Source organism: Erinaceus europaeus, chromosome 1 (genome assembly GCF_950295315.1).
Source record: "Erinaceus europaeus chromosome 1, mEriEur2.1, whole genome shotgun sequence".
NCBI classification, from domain to species: Eukaryota; Metazoa; Chordata; class Mammalia; order Eulipotyphla; family Erinaceidae; genus Erinaceus; species Erinaceus europaeus.
In genome coordinates, this window is record NC_080162.1 from 73,089,445 (window position 1) to 73,109,862 (window position 20,418).

General features: G+C 44.5%; 1 protein-coding gene across 1 annotated transcript in view; it reads left to right on the forward strand.

Moving 5' to 3' along the window:
* The first annotated feature begins 2,356 nt into the window (after positions 1–2,356).
* The window catches only part of FKBP1A (FKBP prolyl isomerase 1A), a 36,416-nt gene continuing 18,354 nt past the window's right edge, over positions 2,357–20,418 (forward strand). The window contains exons 1-2 of the mRNA XM_007523033.3: positions 2,357–2,547; positions 2,644–2,691. Of these exons, the coding sequence (XP_007523095.1) occupies positions 2,511–2,547; positions 2,644–2,691 (85 nt within the window). The 5' untranslated portion in view covers positions 2,357–2,510. The remainder of the gene's footprint in view (positions 2,548–2,643; positions 2,692–20,418) is intronic.

Genomic DNA, 20,418 nt, shown 5'->3' on the forward strand with positions numbered 1-20,418 from the left:
GCAGGGAGAAAGCTTCACAAGTGGTGAAGCAGTGATGCAGATGTCTCTCTTTCTCCCTCTTTATGTTCCCCTTCCCTCTTGATTTCTCTCTGTCTCTATCCAATAAATAAATAAAATATTTAAAAAAATAAAAAAAGAAACTGCTGAGGCACAAGACAGTATGGATAGATATCAAAGACATTAATTCATTTTTCAAAACACAAATGTGTATGCGATTTATTTTATCAGTAAGTAGAGACAGAAGCAAAGCGAGTAAAAAAGAACACAACACAAATGCGTCCTTCAATATGGAGGGAGTCAGACTCGAACCTGGGTCTTAAACATGTCAGTGTGTGTGTTAATTGAGAAGGAAGGAATGAGACCATATCAGGGCTCCATCATTTTGTGTGGTACAGAAACAGAACCCAGGGCCTTAAGCATGCAATGCAAGCACTCTACTACTGAGTCACCCTAACTACATTCTGTTAGCACAGTGGAGACAGGATTATTTACTCTACAATTATATTGTTTTATTTTTACAGGTTCATTTATTTATTGTCTGAGAGAGAGGAGGAGGACAAAGTACCACTCTCCACTAACTTCTGTGGTGCCTGGAATTGAATTTGGAATCCCACACAAGTAAACCTTGCACTTTACACACTGAGTCACATCTTGACCACTCAGTCTACATTTATATTAACTCAAATTTTAAATTGAGTCCAATACTAATTTTTTAGTTGCACTAGCCATATTTTAAGTGCTTAATAACCATGTGGCCAATGACTAGCTACTGTGTATCAAATATATAACATTTCATGGATGCAGAAATATTTAATGTAGTGCTACTTTAGAACCAATTTATAGACAGCATCAGAACAGTATCCCCACCTGTAGGGGGAGAGCTTCACAAGTGATGAAGCAATGTTGAAGATGTCTTTTTCCCTCTCTTCTCTCTCCCTTCCCTCTCAACTTCTATAATATATATAATCAATTTAATCAGAGTAGTAATTGCCTCTTGAGAGGTTTCTAAGGATTACAGAAACCACTGTATTCAAAATGACTATTAATAAACACACACATTAAATATTTTATTTATTTACTTACTTAGGATACTGAGAGAAACTGAGAGAGGAGAGGGAGATGGAGATGGAGAAAGAGACCTATAGCAGTGCTTTACTGCTCATGAAGCTTTCCACCTGGAGGGCTTGAATCCAGGTCCTTGTACACTGTAATGTATGTGCTCAACCAGTTGCACCACCACCTGGCCCCTTATTTATGTAACTTTTTTTTTTCCTGCCAGGACTGCACTGGGGCTTTGTGCCTGTGCATAGCTCCTAGACTTCTCTCTTTTTTTCACCAAGATTAAGGTGAGAGACAGAAGAGACACCACAGCACTGCTTGTGAAGCTTCCCCTTTTCATGGTATTCCCATGTGGTGGTTGTGTACACTCTACCAAGTGAACTACCTCCTGGCTCCTGTTTCCTTTCTTTTGACCCGAGAATGAGAAGTTTAAATGTGGAGTGAGTAATGTAAAGTTGACTTCCAAAATCAGGTTATAAGTAATTGTGACCATCTTTTTCAGCATCTTACATTAGTGGGAGGGAATGGTGTTGATCTAAGAACAATGGCCCTCTCCCTAATGCCTGGGGCCTCCACAGCCTGCGCAAAGAGAAAATGGTGGTTTTGCTTTTATTTACTTATTTATTTATTTATGGGAGCACTGCTCAGTTCTGGTTTGTAGCCCTGCTGGGGATGAAACCTGGAACCTCGGAGTCTCAGGCATAGCCTACTGCATAAATCATTGTGCTCTCTCTTCACCTGTAAATGCTGTTTATTGAAGATAATGGAAGAACTGGTGGGTCTTATTAATAGGTTTAAATGCGTTGTATCCAAGCAGAGGTCAGTGTCCTGTTGGGATGGGAGGGGACAAGCAATGTAGATTTCCATAACAAATGGAGCCAAACAAGAGAAAACAGACTTCAGGTCGGGCAGTCTGTATACGACTTCTCTCCACTTAAAAAAAAAATGCACATGCAGGTGTTCCAACAACTCATACAACTACCATGAGCACACAGGAGCGTTGAGCCCTCCCATAAGCATCCTTTTTATAAGGTGAGTGACTCTCCTCAAAGCCACCCAGTCAGTAGCTGGCAGACACTCGAGTCCTTCCTCCTGGCTATCAGATGCAGGAGAGAGCAAAGCGCTGGCAGCCCGGCGGGAAGCAGAGAGAAAGGAAGGGTGGGGGAAGTCGCGGAGGCCCACAGCAGGGATGCCTCCTCAGGCCTCCGGACTTGCGGGCTTCCGGTCCCCCTGCCCATTGGCCAGGGCCGCGGGGCCGCGCGCGGTGTGCGGGGGCGCGCACGCAGGGGCGGGGCGGAGCGTGCGAGGGTGCGCGCGTGCGCAGGCTTTGCAGTTCGGGACGAGGCAGTTCAGGACTGGGGATCGCTGCCGAGAAGCCGCCAGGTTCGCTCTAGGTCCTCGCCGCCAGTCGCGCCGCCCACCCAGCGTCCGCCGCCGCCGCTGCCACCGCCATGGGAGTGCAGGTGGAGACCATCTCCCCCGGAGACGGTAAGTAGGTGCTGTCGGCGGCCCCGGGTTGGCCCCCGCCACCTCGCGCATCCGCTCACAGTGCCCGTCTGTCTGCCTGTCTGTCTGTCTCCACAGGGCGCACCTTCCCGAAGCGCGGCCAGACCTGCGTGGTACACTACACGGGTGAGTCGGCGGGGCCCGGGGTGGGGGCTCCCGACCCGGCTGCGACCGCCTCGGAGGCCAGGCCCGGGGGTCCGGGGGGCAGAGGCCGGGGCGTGGCGGCGCGAGGCCCGCGTGGCCGGAGCGCGAGGCCCGGGCGGAGGCGGCGGCCCCCGGGGTCGGCTCGGGCCTGGTGGGCGCGGCCGCGGGGGCAGCTGACCGCGGGCCGGGCGCTCGCAGGAGCAGCTCTGCGCCTCCGCCCCACGCCCACTGCACAGACGGGGAAACTGAGGCTGAGGAAGCAAAGTCACTGGCCCAAGGTCACACGCTCGGGAGCGGGCAGGGTCCTGGCGGATTTAGACCGCTTCTGGGTCCCAGCAGAGACGACACGGTTTCTCCGCTTCGGGCCCTCCCGAAGGTGCAGCTGTAGGACGGGCTGGGTGGTTCAGTCTGCGGAGCCGCCTTGGGCCCCCAGCCGTGGGTGGGGACACCCCACTTCCTCCGCCCTTGCCTGGGCTCAGCCTGGCCTCAGAGGAACTGGATCTGCTCGCTCTCGAACCTCCTCGAACCTCCACTCTCGGAGCCCCGAAGATCCTGGTCTCACTGGCCGCGGTCTAGACACCCCACCCTTCTGGGGCTAGAGATTTTTTCTCATCCATTTTCAAGATAAGGAAACTGAGGACCGGTTCAGGTAGCGAACAGACAGGTTAGCCTAGAGGAAACTGGAGACCTCCCCCCCCACCGCCAGAATTAAGACCTAAGGTGCGTGCGCGCTTTGGGACCATCCTTTGACTCCATGCCCTTACAAGGTCCTGGGTGGACTGGGGGGGGAGGGGGAGGCTGAGCGGGCGGAGACTGGGGGCTGCGGGCTGCGGGCTGGGGGAGGGGGAGTGGTGATTGGTGTAGCCAGGGCTGATAGGAATAAACTTCCCTCTCCCGCCTCCTTCCTCTTTCTCGTCTTCCCCACCCTTTTCTCTGTTCCTCCTCCTCCCTCTCCTTTTTCCCTCTTCTGGGTAGTAGGTTGTAGCAGGCATTTCTGACCTGCTTTGCTGGGGACCCGGGGAAGGTGGAAGGGAGGGGTAAGTTCCACCTTATTTTCCCAGACCTCAGGGAAAGCCTTCTTGTGAAGGAAATCATTTTATTTGAAAAGGAATGAAAAGCAGCATGCTCTCTCCCTTGCTCTTTTTTTTCTTTTTTAAAAACATTTTTTAAATTTTTATTTACTTGTTGGATAGAGACAGAAATCTGGAGGGAAAGGGGAGATAGGGAGAGACAGCTGCAGACCTGTTTCACTACTAGCAAAGCTTTCCCCCTGCAAGTGGGGACGGGGTGTTTTGAACCTAGGTCCTTGTGCATTGTAACATGTGCACTCAACCAGGTGTACTACTGCCGGGCGGGCCCCTGCCCTTTTATTTCTCTGGCTGTTCTTCATGGCTTGAACTGGGGTCATGGCTGAAAGAGCTAAGGGTTAGAACCTTTTTAAAGTCTAAGAAGGAGGGAGGAGGTGTCAAAACTGATCTTTGTAGGGAGCACTGTCACACCTGTGAATCAAACTAGAAAGTGGTTTAAGTTTTTTTTAAAAAAACTATTATTTATTTTCCCTTTTGTTGACCTTGTTTTTTTTTTATTGTTGTAGTAGTTATTATTGGTTATTTATGTTGTTGTTAGATAGGATAGAGAGAAGTGGAGAGAGGAGGGGGAGAGAAAGATAGATATCTGCAGACCTGCTTCACTGCCTGTGAAGCAACTCCCACTCAGGTGGGGAGTTGGGTCGGATTCTTACTCTGGTCCTTGCGTTTTGCCCCATGTGCACTTAACCCGCTGCCCTACCGCCTGATTCCCGGTTTTAGTTTTTTTTAAGTGGCTGTGATCAACATCTGAGCCTAGGCCATCTGGTGGAGTTTGGTTGTTTTAGATCAATAGTGTGAGAAGAGTAACCATTGCCTTTTACAGTGCTGGAATGGGCAGTTCATCCAATTTTCACAGCCAACTGGGGCAGATTGGGCCTCAGATAGGCATTGAGAACACACACACACACACACACACACACACACACACACACACACACACACACCAAGTAGCCTCACTAGGATAACTAAGAAGTATGTCTGTCCCACAGACAAGAGTGTGCCCCTCATGACTTACCCATCTTCTGTTGCTGCTGGCAAGAGTGAACCCCAGCATGTAGACAGCAGCACACTTCACTATGCCTCTTGGTGCCATATCCCCACACGGCATGTCTGGAACCTTTTCCTGAGAGAGCAGATGGTCATGGGACCCAGAACACCATCAGGGCTCTCATGCCTCTTTTCCAAGTCTGTTTCCCTCGAGGGTGGTGCTCACCCACATGTTCCCAGAACAGCAGCAGGACCCTGGCATGCATTAGGACAGAGGCTTTCTTTTTATTTCATTTTATTTCATTTTTGATAGTCTTCACAAAGGTGCCTCAGTAAGAAGCCAGCTCTGCTTCATGCTCACAGAATAGGCTGTTTTTCACTAAGCAGCTTTGTTCCTGCTGGTCTTTGCCACCAGCGTCCCAGGAAGAACCTGTTTGAGATTGAGACCTGTGGGGGCGTGAGAGGAATAGGTAGAGACTTTTGAGATTTCATCTGCAGCAGTTAAGACTATTAAGCTACTGTGAACAGAATCATCTTGGGGAAACTTGATTGAGGTAGGGACAGGGGAAGAATTATAAAAATTCAAGGATCTGCAAAAGGCAGGAAGTCTGCTGGACCTCAGGGAAAATTCATGCCCTAGGTTTTTGACTGTTTTTCTCAGCAACCTTCTGTTACAGATTTCTGTTTTTTTCTGTCTTCCCAGTGGTGGATGCTGCAAGTCCCAGCATCCCCACTCAGCACCAGGCCTAGTTTTCTCTGTGAACCTAATGATTCTAATTCCTAGGAGGAGAGTCTGGTTGACCTAGGTTAACTGGTGAATATTCTTTGATCTATTCTTTCTCCCCCACCCCCATTTCTTTCTTTTTTTATTTGATAGGACAGAGAAAGGGGGGGGATGGAGAAAGACACCTGCAGCACTTCTCCATCTCTCCTGAAGCTTCCCCCTTGCTGTTGAGGTGTGGGTCCTTGTACATGTATAGGTAACATCTACTGCCACTGCCTGGTCCTGGCTTACTTTTTCTAGGTGTCTGCTACTGCTGATTTTGGAAATAGATCCAAAGAAACAGTAGAATTAAATAAAATCCCTTCTCAGCCACCAGAAGCGTGCATAGCATTACTACACATGGAGGTGTGTTTTTTTTTCCCCCAAGATAGGGAGGGGGGAGGGAAGGCAGGAAGAAAGACAACACAGCTCCTGAACTTCCCTAGTGCAGTGTGAGCTCAAACCTAAGTCACCCACCAAGTATTTGCCTTGAGGTTGGAACAGATTTTCACAGCTCTCTCCTTGTTTCTAGTAGCTTTATCATTACTGTAGAACTTGTCCTGGTTCATAGCTAGGCTTATGTTTTTACATCAGTAAACCACATGCATACTGTCAAAACAACATCAAGTAAATTGAAGGAATTATTTTGCTATCTTCTTAAAAATTAGCTGTGGGGAGGGAAGCAGTATGCAAAGACCCGTGTTCAAGCCCCTGGTCCTCATTTTCAGAGGGCAGGCTTTACAAGCAGTGAAGTAGTGCTGCAGGTGTCTTCCTCTCTTTCTCTCTATCTCCCCCTTCCTACTCAACTTCTGTCTTTATCTAACAGATAAATATTTTTTAAAATAGCTAGTGGCTGGGCAGTGGTACATATCCCTGGTCCCCATCTGCAGGGGGGAGCTTCATAGGTGGTGAAGCAGTGCTGTAGGTGACTCTTTTCTTCTCCCTACTTCTCTGTTTTCTATCATAAAAAACACAACAACAACAAAAAACAGTGATTGCGGGAGGAATGGAACTGTTATGTAGGCACCAAGCTTTAGCAATGACCCTACTGGCAAAAAAACATAGCTAGACATCTTGTCCATGGGATCAGGTTGAAGTTACCTGTATCTTTCTCAGATTTAAGAGAAAAACTCCAAGGATTTCTTGACTCATCTCCTCATGAGGGTCACCTGGAGAGTGCTGAATGTGTAGAATGCTGCACGGGCAGATGGGCTGTTTTTCCTACAGCATCTGTCTCCAACCCTTCATATTTCTTCAACCTTTTTCATCTCTGGTGTAGAACCTTCCATGGTCTCCTAAAGTTTAGAAGAGGGCTCACTCCTAGCAGACTCTTCAGATGGTTCCCCTCCTCCTCCCGTCTACGTCTTCTTCAAGTAGACCAGCCGTAACTGTTGGGGCAGGACTCACAGGACTGTCCAGTACTTTCTGTCCAGTAGCATTTAAGAAACAATAAGCCGGGCCCCAAGGACATGGCCAATGAGCTCAGTAAATAAAGGGTGCCGGGCAGTGGCACACTTGGTTAAGCTCACACATTACCATGCACAAGGACCTAGGTTTGAGTTCCCACTCCTGACCTGCAGGGAGATGCTTCATGAGTGGTGAGGCAGGTCTACAGGTATCTATCTTTCTGTCTCTCTGTTTACCCCCCTCTCAATTTCTCTCTGTTATGTAAAAAGAGAGAGAAAAATGGGAATGGTGCAGGCACTGAGCTTCAGGTAGCCCTGGTGGAGAAAATTAAATCATGACCGTATCTGGGTGATTTACCTCAGGGAGAGGAGATCTAATAACTTATTGAGCCTGGCCTTAAAGACCTGTGCTTTCTCCATTGCATCTTAACGGAAAATGACATCTGTTTATTTGATAGGACAGAGAGAAATTGAGAGGTGAAGGGGAATAGAGAGAGAGTGACACCTGCAACACTGTTTCACCCATTGTGAAGCTTCCTTCCTGCAGGTGAGGACTGGGGGCTTGAATCTAGGTCGTTCTGCATGGTAACGTGTGCTCAATCAGGTACGCCACTGCCCTCACCCCAGAAGATTTCACTGTCACCAGCCAGGCACCTCCTAGTTACATGCAGAGGCACTGAGGTGGGAGGCAGAAGGGAGCAAAGTAACCCACCAAATGTACTCCCAAAATTTACTATTGTAAGTGGCAGACCAATGGTAAATCATTGAGATTTTAATTAAAAAAATATATGAATACCAAAAATTAAAAAAAAAAAGAAGAAGGAAAACATGGGCTGGGGAGTTGATTGAGTGGTAAAGCAACAATCTGACATGCAGGAAACCCTGGGTTCTTTCACTGACACTACATGGTAGCAACAAGGAGGGCTCCAGGGAAGGGGGAGAGGTGCTCTGTTCTGTTTCTCCTCTCTTCTTCCAACTTCTCCCCCATCTTTCTGTCTTTCTCACTGACTGTCATTCTGAAAAATAGACAATAAGTTGGCTGAGGGAGGTGACTCAGTGATACTATTAAGAGATCCAGGGGGGAGTCAGGCAGTAGTGCAGCAGGTTAAGCGCATGTGGCACAGAGTGCAAGGACCAGCGTAAAGATCCCAGTTCGAGCCCCTGGCTCCTCACTTGCAGGGGAGTTGCTTCACAGGCAGTGAAGCAGGTCTGCAGGTGTCTTATCTTTCTCTCCCCCTCCTTGTCTTCCCCTCCTCTCTCCTTTTCTCTCTGTCCTATCCCAACAATGATAACTACAACAATAAAACAAGGGCAACAAAAGGGAATAAATATATATTTTTTAAAAAAGAGAGAGATCCAGGGTTCAGTCTCCAGAACTATATTAAAAAGAGATAGCATGAAGTTGACTCAGAAGATGGTAGGAAGCCCTACAGTGTGGGGAGGGCTTTTCTTGTACTGAGGGGATAGTTTCATACATGCACATGTATGTACAACTCAACACATCCGCTGGCAAAGCTCATGTAACTCCCACCAGTAATCACCAGAACTTTCTCTTTTTTAAATTTTTATTTATTGTTGGATAGAGACAGAAATTGAGAGGGAGGAGGAAATAGGAAGAGAGACACCTGCAGCCCTGTTTCACCACTCAGAAAGCTTTCCCCCTGCAGGTGGGAACCAGAGACTTGAACCTGGGTCTTTGTGTATTATATTGTGTGTGCTTAACCAGGTGTGTCACCGCCTGACCCTTTTTTTAAAAAAAATTTTAAATCTTTATTTGTTGGATAGAGACTCAGAAATTTGAGAGGGAAGGGAGTGATAGGGAGAGAGACAGAGATGCCTGCAGCACTGCTTCACCACTTGTGAAGCTTTCCCTCTAGGTGGGACGGGCTCGAACCTGGGTCCTTGTGTACTGTAACATGTGCTCAACCAGGTGCGCCACCACCTGGCTCCCCCCCTTTTTTTAAATTGGGGAGATTAGTGGTTTACAGTAAATACAGTTGTTGGTATATGTGTAAAATTTCTTAGCTTTCTGAAAAACACTCATCCCCAGCCTATTTTCCTCTATCATGTAACAAAAAGCTGCCCCCCTTCCCCCCAGAGTCCATTACTTATGTGCAGTACACCAAAATCACCATCATTTTAACAAAGTCTAAGAGACAGTTTGTTTACTTTAATTATTATTATTATTTTTTTGAAAGATTTTAAGAATGTTCAAGGACCTGGCTTCAAAAGTCCCCATCTGCAGGGGGAAAGCTTCACAAGTAGCGAAGCAGGCTGCAGATGTCTCTTTCTCTCCCAGTGAGGGTTGTTGAAAACTTCTGGCAAAATAACATTTTAATAATTTCCCAACGGTGGTTGGATGGGGGTGGGGTGCTGGTGAGTAGTATAATTATCTAGGGGGATGAGTGTTCTAGATTGAGGGTCAGGTGCAAAGGCTCTGAGACTGGGCCATGTTTGGTGTATGAGAGATAGCAAGGAGGGCCAGGAGGCAGCTCGCCCAGTGGAGTACACACTGAACCATGAGCAGGGACCTGCATTTAAACCCCCTCGCCATCACATGGGAGCACCATGCAAAGGGACGGCATCACAAGTGGTATCTTTTCACACCATGTGTCTGCAAGAAAATAATATTGGTGGCAAATGGGAAGCCCTGGCCACTAATAAAACAAACAGAATACTAAGGATACACATACCCAGTGTGTCTGGAGAAGGTGATGTGAAGGAGGAAGTAGTAGGAGGTGAGATGATGATAGAGAACTGTAGGTTGTGAGAATAGTGGCTTTCTCTTGGGTGTGGCAGGAAGCCTTAAAGGGTCATGAACTTGGATTTTAACAAGACACCCCCCCCCCCAACATGCTACTGTGTGGATATGCAACTACTGGGGACAAGAGCCGAGACAGGCCTGGTTGTATTCTGGGTATAGAGTGTCTGAGATGGCGGACAGAGGTGATGCTAGGTGAGCAGTGACCCGTGAAGAGGATAAGGATATGGCCCTCTGATGTGTTCAGACCCACTGGGTTCATTCCAGTAGTTGGGATAGTGATGCCATTCTGGCACATACTGTTCTTAAGACTTCTTATGCCCTTGGAACTGAGTGGTATGTTTTCTGGTCCTTCTTTCTGCTGGCACCACCAGTGATATCTAGGGTGGAAGAAAAACAGCACACTAGCTCCTGGAGTGGCTCAAACTTGCATACATTTTAGGAGACTGATAGGATTGGATAGGGCTGAAACTTCATCCTCTTGTTTGGGGATCTGGAAATAGGTACTCAGAAAAGAGCAATGACTGGCTGAGAATTAGACTAGAACAGGTTCACACTGCATATAGACCATCTTGATTAAGAAAGCTGCGGTTGTCCTCTTAAATTTGTAGACCAAGAGAATTTTTTTTTTCTTTCAGAAATGTAACATTTAATGAACATGACCATAAAAAAATATTTGTAAGGAGATGCCAAGTGACCTAAAGCACTTTTTTCCAGTCTTCTATTATTGAAAAAAAAAGTTGCATTTAATTTAACAGTAAGTCTATTTAAAAATATTTTTTATACTAGCTCTAACAGATTCTATTAATAGTCCTTTTGGAAAATACCATATATGTAACTAATTTTTCTCCAGAATAATTAATGAGAGAAAATGTATCCTCTGCAGATGAACATTTTCTCTAAAATGATCTTTCATCACCCAGCGTTAATTTTTACAAAAAAGCATGCCTTATAAAATACACATAAAAGCAGCTATCTTAAACGTGATCTTAATACAATATTACCTTTGTAGCTGATTCATCACTGAGAATTTTAAAAAATATTTATCTATAATGATGACAGATAGAAAACTAGAACATCACTCTGCTACATACAGTGCTGGGGATAGGATAGAACTGGAAACCTCATGCTTACGAGGTCAACACTTTATCCTCAGTCTGCTGTAAGGCTCATTTGTCTTAACCAGAGATCTTAAAACGTCCATGTGTGTTTGCAATTTGTTGTGAAATTTTCAGACATAGGAAAAGAATCAAAACAGTACCAGAAAATAGTTCAAGATAGCATGTGACCCTGTCTTCAACACTATGGACACCACCAGAGGGAGTTGCCTAGAGCTGTCTTGTGTGTCTGTCCCTCAGCTCACCTCACCTCTTCCTAAAATAAAGAATAATGAAAAAAGTCAACTGGGAGACCACTCAGCAGTGACATCATTGTACATGTACAAGGTTGTGGGCTCATTTTCTGAAACCACATGGAAATTTTCAAAATAGAATAATAAATATGCATGTGCCTACTGCATTACATTTGTGCCATTTCTGTCTACATAAAGTCACTTTGTATAGAGAATGTAATGGTTTTGCTGGACAAAAAAGAGTTGCCTCTAAATACTTGAATAATGATGCTCTTATAAGAATATTCTGTTTGGAGTTGGGTGGTAGCGCAGTGGGTTAAGCGCACGTGGCACAAAGAGCAAGATCCTGGTTCAAGCCCCCGGCTCCCCACCTGCAGGGGAGTCACTTCACAGGCAGTGAAGCAGGTCTGTAGGTGTCTGTCTTTCTCTCTTCTCTCTGTCTTCCCCTCCTCTCTCCATTTCTCTCTGTCCTATCCAACAACGACGACATCAACAACAATAACTACAACAACAATAAAAACAACAAGGGCAACAAAAAGGAAATAAATAGATATAAAAAAAATCCTTAAAGAATATTTTGGGAGTTGGGCGGTAGCGCAATGGATTAAGCGCAGGTGGTGCCAAGCACAAGAACCAGCGTGAGGATCCCGGTTCAAGCCCCCAGCTCCCCACCTGCAGGGGAGTCGCTTCACAGGCGGTGAAGCAGGTCTGTAGGTGTCTGTCTTTCTCTCCCCTTCTCTGTCTTCCCCTCCTCTCTCGATTCCACTCTGTCCTATCCAACAATGACGACATCAGTAACAACAACAACTACAACAATAAAACAAGAGCAACAAAAAGGGAATAAATATTTTTAAAAAAGAGGAAAAAAAAGAACATTCTGTTTATTCTTCTGGTTACATCTAAATTAAAATGATCCAGTAGTAGCTAATACCAAGTTGATATTGATACTACCTCAGTTGTCTTTGGTGTTCTTTTTTTTTTTTTTTTAAGATTTTATTTAATTATGAGAAAGATAGGAGGAGGAGGGAGAAAGAACCAGTCATCACTCTGGCACATGTGCTGCCGGGGATCAAACTCATGACCTCATACTTGAGAGTCCAAAGCTTTACCACTGCACCACCTCCCGGACCACGTCTTCGGACCACATCTTCGCTGTTATTAATCACCTTTGATTTTAAACCGGAATTCACTTGAAGGTCACTGATTGCAGTTGTTTTTTTTGTCTGTGGTATCAGTCTAGAAGAGTTCTCACTGGATTTTCCCCTCTGTAATGATCCTGCTTTTTCAAAGAGCAGGCTCCTTATCTGACAGAATACCCTTCCTCTGTCTCATTGTTTTCTCATGATGTTGTTAAACTGCTTCCTCTGCCTTGATTTCCTGTAACCTGGAAGTTGAATTTTAACCGTCTGAACAGAGTCTGGTAAACATTTAAGAAACTCCTTTGTTAAGATTTAATTGTTAATGAGAGAGAGAGAAAGAGAGAGAATTGAGAACACAGTAGCATACGTACTATGCTGAGGATCAAACTGCAGATTTGAAACATAGATCCTTCATTATCACTGAGGCAGGGCCCTGGTTGCTCTGGTAAGCACTTTAATGTGAAGACTTTATATGTGGCAACATTATGCACTTCATACTTAACACACATCTGGGAAGAACATCGCTGTGATGATAAATTTCATCTTTTTTGTTAATGGTGCATTTCCCCTTTTGTGATTATCAGATTGTCTATGTAGTGTTTGGACATCTTGAAATGCCCTGCTCCTCACCAGATTTTTGCCTATAACTATTCAAGTGTCATTTATTTATTTATTTAGAGCACTGCTTAATAACTGGCTTGTGGTGGTGCCAGGGATTGAGCCTGGGATCACCAGTCCTTAGACATAAAAGATTGTTGTGTAAATCACTGTGCCATCTTCCTGGGCTGTAATTTTTTTCTCCCTTTTTATATTTATTAGTTGCCTACCTCTTAAAAGTAGGGTTCTTTGCCTTTGATTCACAATGTTTAAAGTGAGAATTTGATGTTACAGTCATTTCCAGTGGTGAGAAATGATTTTATCCTCTGTTTTTACTATATTGAGACTTGTGAATTTTGCTCAGGTCTTAAAATAAGTGATACTCAATTAAAAAAAATTAGTTGTTTTCCCTTTTGTTGCCCTTGTTTTTTATTGTTGTAGTTATTGTTGCTGTTGATGTCGTCGTTGTTAGATAGGACAGAGAGAAATGGAGAGAGATGGGGAAGAAGGGGGGGGAGAAAGAGAGACATCTACAGACCTGCTTCACCCCCTGTGAAGGGATGCCCTTGCAGGTGGGGAGCCGGGGCTCAAACCGGGATCCTTACGCCAGTCCCTACACTTCACGCCACGTGTGTTTAACCCGCTGTGCTACTGCCAGACTCCCTCGTTTTTTTTTTGATACTCATATTGTTTCAAATTTGGCCACTAGGGGTCCCTTCTACCAGTACTTCTTTCAACATGCTTTCTCTATTTCTTTTTTTCTTTTTTTATTTATTTATTCCCTTTTGTTGCCCTTGTTTTATTGTTGTAGTTATTATTGTTGTTGTCGTTGTTGGATAGGACAGAGAGAAATGGAGAGAGGGAGGGGAAGACAGAGAGGAGGAGAGAAAGATAGACACCTGCAGACCTGCTTCACAGCCTGTGAAGGCGACTCCCCTGCAGGTGGGGAGCCGGGGTTCGAACCGGGATCCTTATGCCGGTCCTTGTGCTTTGCGCCACCTGCGCTTAGCCCGCTGCACTACAGTCCGACTCCCAGCTTTCTCTATTTCTTAACTACTTCCTTGGGTTTACTGCTCTGGCTTTGGCATCCGTTAAGTCTGCAAAGACCTCTGGTTCTATTCAGTGGGTCTCACAGACTAACGTCTTTATTGGATATAATTTACGAATCATAAACTTTACATATTTACCTGTAGTCTCCCTTTCTCCCCAGCTCCCCCTCCCCATATTCTTTTAAGATTTATTTTGTAAGGGAGAGAAAACCAGAACTCTGCTTCAATATATGCAGTGCTAGGGATCAGCCCAGAACCTCATGCATGTAAATCCTATGTTCTGCTCCCCAGCTGCAATCCATAATCTTTCCAATTTAAATGCTTTTGTTGGGTAGAATTGATTTCTTGACTTAAGTAAGGTGGCTTAGCAGGTAGAGTGCAGAACCTGCATATACAGGCTACCATAGGTTTGATCCCCATCACCACATAGGACTGAGCAGTGCACTGGCCTGTCTCTTACTATATGTATTTTAAAACTGATTACTTTTTTTGTGTGTGAAGTGCTAGTATGTTCATTTTAATCAGAAAGTAGGGGTTGCCTGTTTTGGGATTTTTATGTAAAGCCAGGAGGTGGCTCGACAGTAGAGCACCCAGTCATGTGCATGAGCCCCTCTGGGTTTGACCTCTAGTACCCCAAAAGATGGGGGCAACAAGAGGAACTCCATAGACAGGACAGCAGTGCCTTGCTCACTTGCTTTCTTTCTCATTCTAAAATTGTAGAAGGAAGAGCCGAGGAGATAATTTAGTAGGAATGCTAATGTGTGAGATCTGTGCTTGATCTGTGACGATACATTAGACACACGCACATACATGCAAATATATTATTAACTGCTGTTTCCCATGAAGAAGACCAGGCTGTTTTGGATAACTTAGACATTATCCAGTTCCTTTTTGGGTACCTTTTTAGGTATCCAGTTCCTTTTTGTGGCATTATTGGTCCCCTTATAGGATAGGCCTTCAGCCTTTCATCCCACCTAGCCTGGGGTTTCTAACTCCAGTTCACGCACTTTGCCCTGGGCACACAACCAGAGACTTGGACATGGACTTTGATACCTTTTATCTGTCTCATTCTTGGAATTTCTCTTTATCCACCCTGATTGAAATGAATAGGTAGTTGATTTTATAATCTTAAAAATTACATGGTTTCTCTAAACACTTAATTCAAATCCAAACATAAGTCATTTGCCGAAGGACCATGTCTTCAAAGATCTCTTCTTTAGAGCTTTAAAATGATCAGATTCTCAGCATGAGGCCCCTAGTTCGATCCTCAACATCAGATATGCCAGAGTGTGCTCTGTCCCCCCCAATAAATACCTAAAAAAAACAAACACGGATTGCTGTACAGTCATATACACATGTAGCATGTTTCTAGGTATTTAACACATTGGCCTTCTTCTTCTAGCGTTTGCCACACATTGGCCTTATCCACACTAGCAGTAGTTTTAGTGATTTGTGATTTTTATCAACTCTTTCTAAATAGTCTGCCAGGCCCACTCTTTGTATTCAGACTCACTCTGTTTATTCACACTATCCCATTACATGATCTATACTCAGTAATTATAGCTGACAAATGGATTTGGGAGCAAACTGCAGGCCCTTGGGAGTGACGGAATAAAGATGAGGTAGACATTGGGACTAAAGGGCCTCTCATCTTGCTGAAACTATGTCATCTTACTGTTTTTGAGTCTCTGGTGAGCCAGTTAAGTAAAAAGTGGTTGGCTAGGAGAGCTTCTGGGGGCTGGGTGGTGGAGCACCTGGTTGAGCGCACATGTTAAAATACACAGGGATCCGGATGTAAGCCCTGGGACCCACCTGCAGGGGAAAGCTTTGTGAGCATAAAGCAATGTGCAGGTGCCTCCGTCTCTCTCCCTCTCTGTCACCCCCTTTGCCCTTGATTTCTGGCTGTCTCTATCCAATAAATAAAGATATAAAATTTTTTTTTTTAATCATCTTAAAAGAGCTGGGGCTGTGCGGTAGTGCAGTGGGTTAAGTGCACATGGCCAAGGATCCGGGTTTGAGCCCCCGGCTCCCCACCTGCAGGGGAGTCAAGCGGTGAGGCAGGTCTGCAGGTGTCTATCTTTCTCCCTCCCTGTCTTCCCCTCCTTTCTCCATTTCTCTCTGTCCTATCCAACAACAATGAGAGCAATAACAACAATAATAATGATATACAAAAAGGGAAAAAATAGTCTCCAGGAGCAGTGGGTTTGTAGTGCAGGCACCAAGCCCCAGCAATAACCCTGGAGAGAGAGAGAGAAGGGGCGGGGGGAGAGCGCTCAGCTTTTGGGTCTAAAGGGAGGAAGAAAAACAGCTAAGCCTAAGTATACTCAATTACCTAGGTCAGTACATCCACTTGGGGGTATATTGAGTGACTTCAGGTGCAAATCTGCAAAAGAACTTGTGGTTTCAGTTTGACTCCGTTACCTTCATTCAACCTTCGTACTTTTAAAAATCCTTATTAGAGACAGAGAAACTCCAAGAACGGGAAATGAGAGGAAGAGAGACATCTGTAGTACAGCTCACAGCTTATGAAGCTTTTCCCCTACAGGTGGGGGTTGGAGGCTTGAACCTGGGTCCTTGTGCATTGTGCTCAGCGGGGGGGGGGGGGGGGTTTGCCACCTGCAGGGGGGTTAATTTCAGTGGTGAAGCAGGGCTGCAGTTATCTGTCTTTCTCCCTATCTCTTCCTCCCCTCTCAATTTCTCTGTCTCTATTCAATAATAAATAAATACATATATTTAAAAAATCAACCTTAAAGAAAAAAAGAAATGATCCAGTTGAGTTAAAAAAAATCCCTTTTCTTCTAATTGCATTTTTCTTTTCTTTTTTCTCCTTTTTGCTGGGGCTTGATGTACCTTGTACCTGTACGATGTACCACTGCTCTTGGTGGCCTCCCCCCCTCCACTTCTTCCTCTTTTCTCTTTATATTATAGGACAGAGAGAAATTGAATGGGGAGAGGGGATGAAACAGAGAGACACCTGCAGAACTTAACTTTACCACTTGTGAAGCTTTCCCCCTTCAGGTGGGGAGTGGGAGCTGGAACCTGGGTATGGTAGCGTGTATACTTCACCTGGTGCGCCACTGTCCAGCTCCTTTCATTTTAAATTCAGGAATTTTATTTTACTTTGAAAGTTTGAGAAATTAAGGTTGTTTCCATTGTTTAATTTAGACTGTGGATTGTTTCTCTTGTATCTTTTTATCTTAACCTTTCATATATTGACCACTGAAACGCTGGCTTTGAAAACCACCTGTAAAGGTTTATCTGAAAACAGAAACCACATTATGAGTCATGAGCTTTAACTACAATAGTGCTGAAGCCGTAACTCTACAGTACCTTTTTCAGTAAGTCTGCCCTTGCGTCTTGAATCACTGCTTCTTTGACTTGGGCCAAGCACCAGGAACATAGTTTAGGAGTATTTGGTCAGCATATTGAAGCCTCTCTCTCCTGACTTCTTTTAAGTGAGGATGTTCAAACAAATGAGTAATAAAGAGTAATTTAATCTCTAGTCTCTTTTTCTTGTGAACCATTTTTAAAAAAGATTTATTTATTTTTAAGAGAGAGAGATCAATGAAAGGACTGCTGAGTTCTGGCACGTGCAGTGTTGGGGATCAAATTAGGTCTCTGGTGTACAAGTTAAGTACCACCATTTTGCTTTTGCCCCAACCTTCTTTGTGGCATTTTTGATAGAGACAGAGAAGGCAGAGAGAAAGGGACCACAACATCTTTCAGTGCTGTAGCAGCCAAACTCGAACCTGGGTTGTGCCGTGAACTATTTTGTTGGCTCCCTCCATGTGACCTTCAAAAAAAAAATTATTTGGTCCCCTCTCCAGGGATTTGAGTTGTTCTTTCCTCCAGAAAAATAGTAAAACAGTTTGGATCAGAGACTACTTTAATAATATTTCAAATAACCCTAGTTTTCATTCCTTACATGGTCTTGTGTTTTTTGACTGGGGATTCCCAAATTTTCACATTTTGGTCACTGATCAGTAATTTAAAGATGCTGAAAGCAAAAACTGCCAGTCTGGGATTGCTCCTCAGATTCTTCCTACCATATAGGGAGAAATTCTAAATATGGAAACCATGTGCTTGTTCTTTTGGGTCTTAAAAATCATGCAAGTGAAGCAAATTGAATGTTCTTGTGAGTGTCAGGGGTTTAGCTGAGTGCCTCAGAGATAAAATTCTGAGTTCAAGTCTGTGACCTTGAGCTGCATTCATTATGGAGAGGACGAGCTAGTATTTGAAACTGAAAATACGGAACTATCCCAGACAGTCTTTGTGTCATGAGCTACAGGCTTGTGCATACTCAAAAATGAAATTGATTAATGCTAAAAACGTGTCATCCTGGTGATGGTTTTTGCCGAGAATGACCCTTAACGTCTCAAAAGAACGTCTGAGCTTACTTGCCCTCCTTCAGCAGAGTGTACTTTCTCTAGGAAATTTTGCTACCAGCTTGAGGGTTTACTGCTTAAGGTCTCCACATCCTGGCATGGAGTTGTCCAGAGTTCAAATGATAGCTGCCACTGAGCCTTGAGTTGCTGCTTGCTTTACTTTTCTCCTTCACCAAATAGAGGAAGGTGTGCCAGGTTTGGTGTTGAACGGAGCTATCTGTAGGATTTTAGTAAATCTCACCTTTTTTCATAATTGATACCATGTCAGTTGTACATATTTAAAGTGTATAATTTCGTAATTTTGATCTGTCTCCTGGTTCCCCTTTGAAACTTCTCCCATCTTCCTACTCAACGGCCAGTATAGTCTTCACCAGTATGCATTTGTTTGCATTTTCCAGTCTTAAATAAATGGAATTGTATATTTACTCTCTTACCTGGTCTCTTTTAGCTTAATTTTTATTTACATTATTCCATGTATCCAGCTTATCTTTTTTTAAATTTTAATTAATTTATTTTTTTATATTTATTTATTTATTCCCTCATGTTGCCCTTGTTGTTTTATTGTTGTAGTTGTTGTTGATCTCGTTGTTGTTGGATAGGACAGAGAGAAATGGAGAGAGGAGGGGAAGACAAAGAAGGGGAGAGAAAGATAGACACCTGCAGTCCAGTTTCACCGCTTGTGAAGCAATTCCCCTGCAGGTGGGGAGCTGGGGGCTCGAACCGGGATCCTTACACTGGTCTTTGTGCTTAGCGCCACCTGCGCTTAACCCGCTGTGCTACCACCCGACTCCCCTTACTGTTTTTTAAAAAAATTATATATATTTATTTTCCCTTTTGTTGCCCTTTTTTATTGTTGTTATAATAGGGTTGCTGTTATATATAGGGTAGAAGAGGCAGAATAATGGTTATGTAGACAGACTAATACCTGAGGCTCCAAGGTCCCAGGTTCAACCCTCATACTACCATAAGCCACTGCTAAACATGTCGTTGTTGTTGGATAGGACAGAGAGAAATGGAGAGAGCAGAGAGAAAGATAGACACCTGCAGACCTGCTTCACCTGTGAAGTGACTCCCCTTGCACGTGGGGAGCCAGGGGGCTCGGAACTGGGATCCTTACCGGGATCCTTATGCCAGTCCTTGCATTTTGTGCCACGTGTGCTTAACCCCCTGCGCTACCGCCCAACTCCCAGATTATTTATTATTTATGACTATACGTGATCTACTTACCAGTTGGCAGTTGTTTGGGTTGTTTCTGCTTCAGGCTAGTAAGCCTGCTGTGAACATTTGTATTTAAGTCCTTCTATGGATACAGTCTGCTATTTGTTTTGTATAAATGTCCGGGGTAGAATGGCTGGGTAATATGGAAATAGGTGTGTGTTAACGTAAAATACCAGACTGTTTTTCAGAGTAGTTATTTTTTTATTATTATCTTTATTTATTGGATAGAGACAGCCAGAAATCAAGAGGGAGGGGTGATAGAGAGGGAGAGAGACAGACACCTGCAGCCCTGCTTCACCACTCGTAAAGCTTTCCCCCTGCAAGTGGGGGCTGGGGGCTTGAACCCGGGTCCTTGCGCATTGTAATACATGCGCTCAACCAGGTGCGCCACCACCCTGCTCAGAGTAGTTACTTTGTATTTCCACAAACAGCATGAGAATTAGTTCTGTATCTCCACGTATTCCATGATGCTGCTATCAACCCTTAGTTATACTCATTCTCATTAATAGTCATTTCTTTTAGTTTTTTTTTATCATAGATGATTTGTAAATATCTTTCCTCCAGTCTGTGACCTATCCTTTCATTCTCTTAAAGCTATGTTGTTATTGTTATTATCTTTATCCATGCCAGGGAATGAATCTAGTACCTCACACATGCATGCCTACTACCCAAGCCAATTATTTCATCACTTTGATTTATTATTTCTTAGACAGGGGCAGGAGGTGGTGCTGAGCAGGGGAAACAGGTTGAAGAACAAAGAGAGGAGAGAAACCACAGCACCACTCTGCCTTTTGTAGAGACTTGCTTTTGTGTCATCTGTGGTGTTTGAGTCAGGGCCCTGTGCTTGGAAGACGTGCTGCTCTTTCTTCTGGATGAGCTGTATCACCACAGCGTTCTCTGTCCTCATGGTTGTAAGGTTGTGTATCAATGACTAGTGATGTTGGGCATCATTTTTTGTTTGTTTT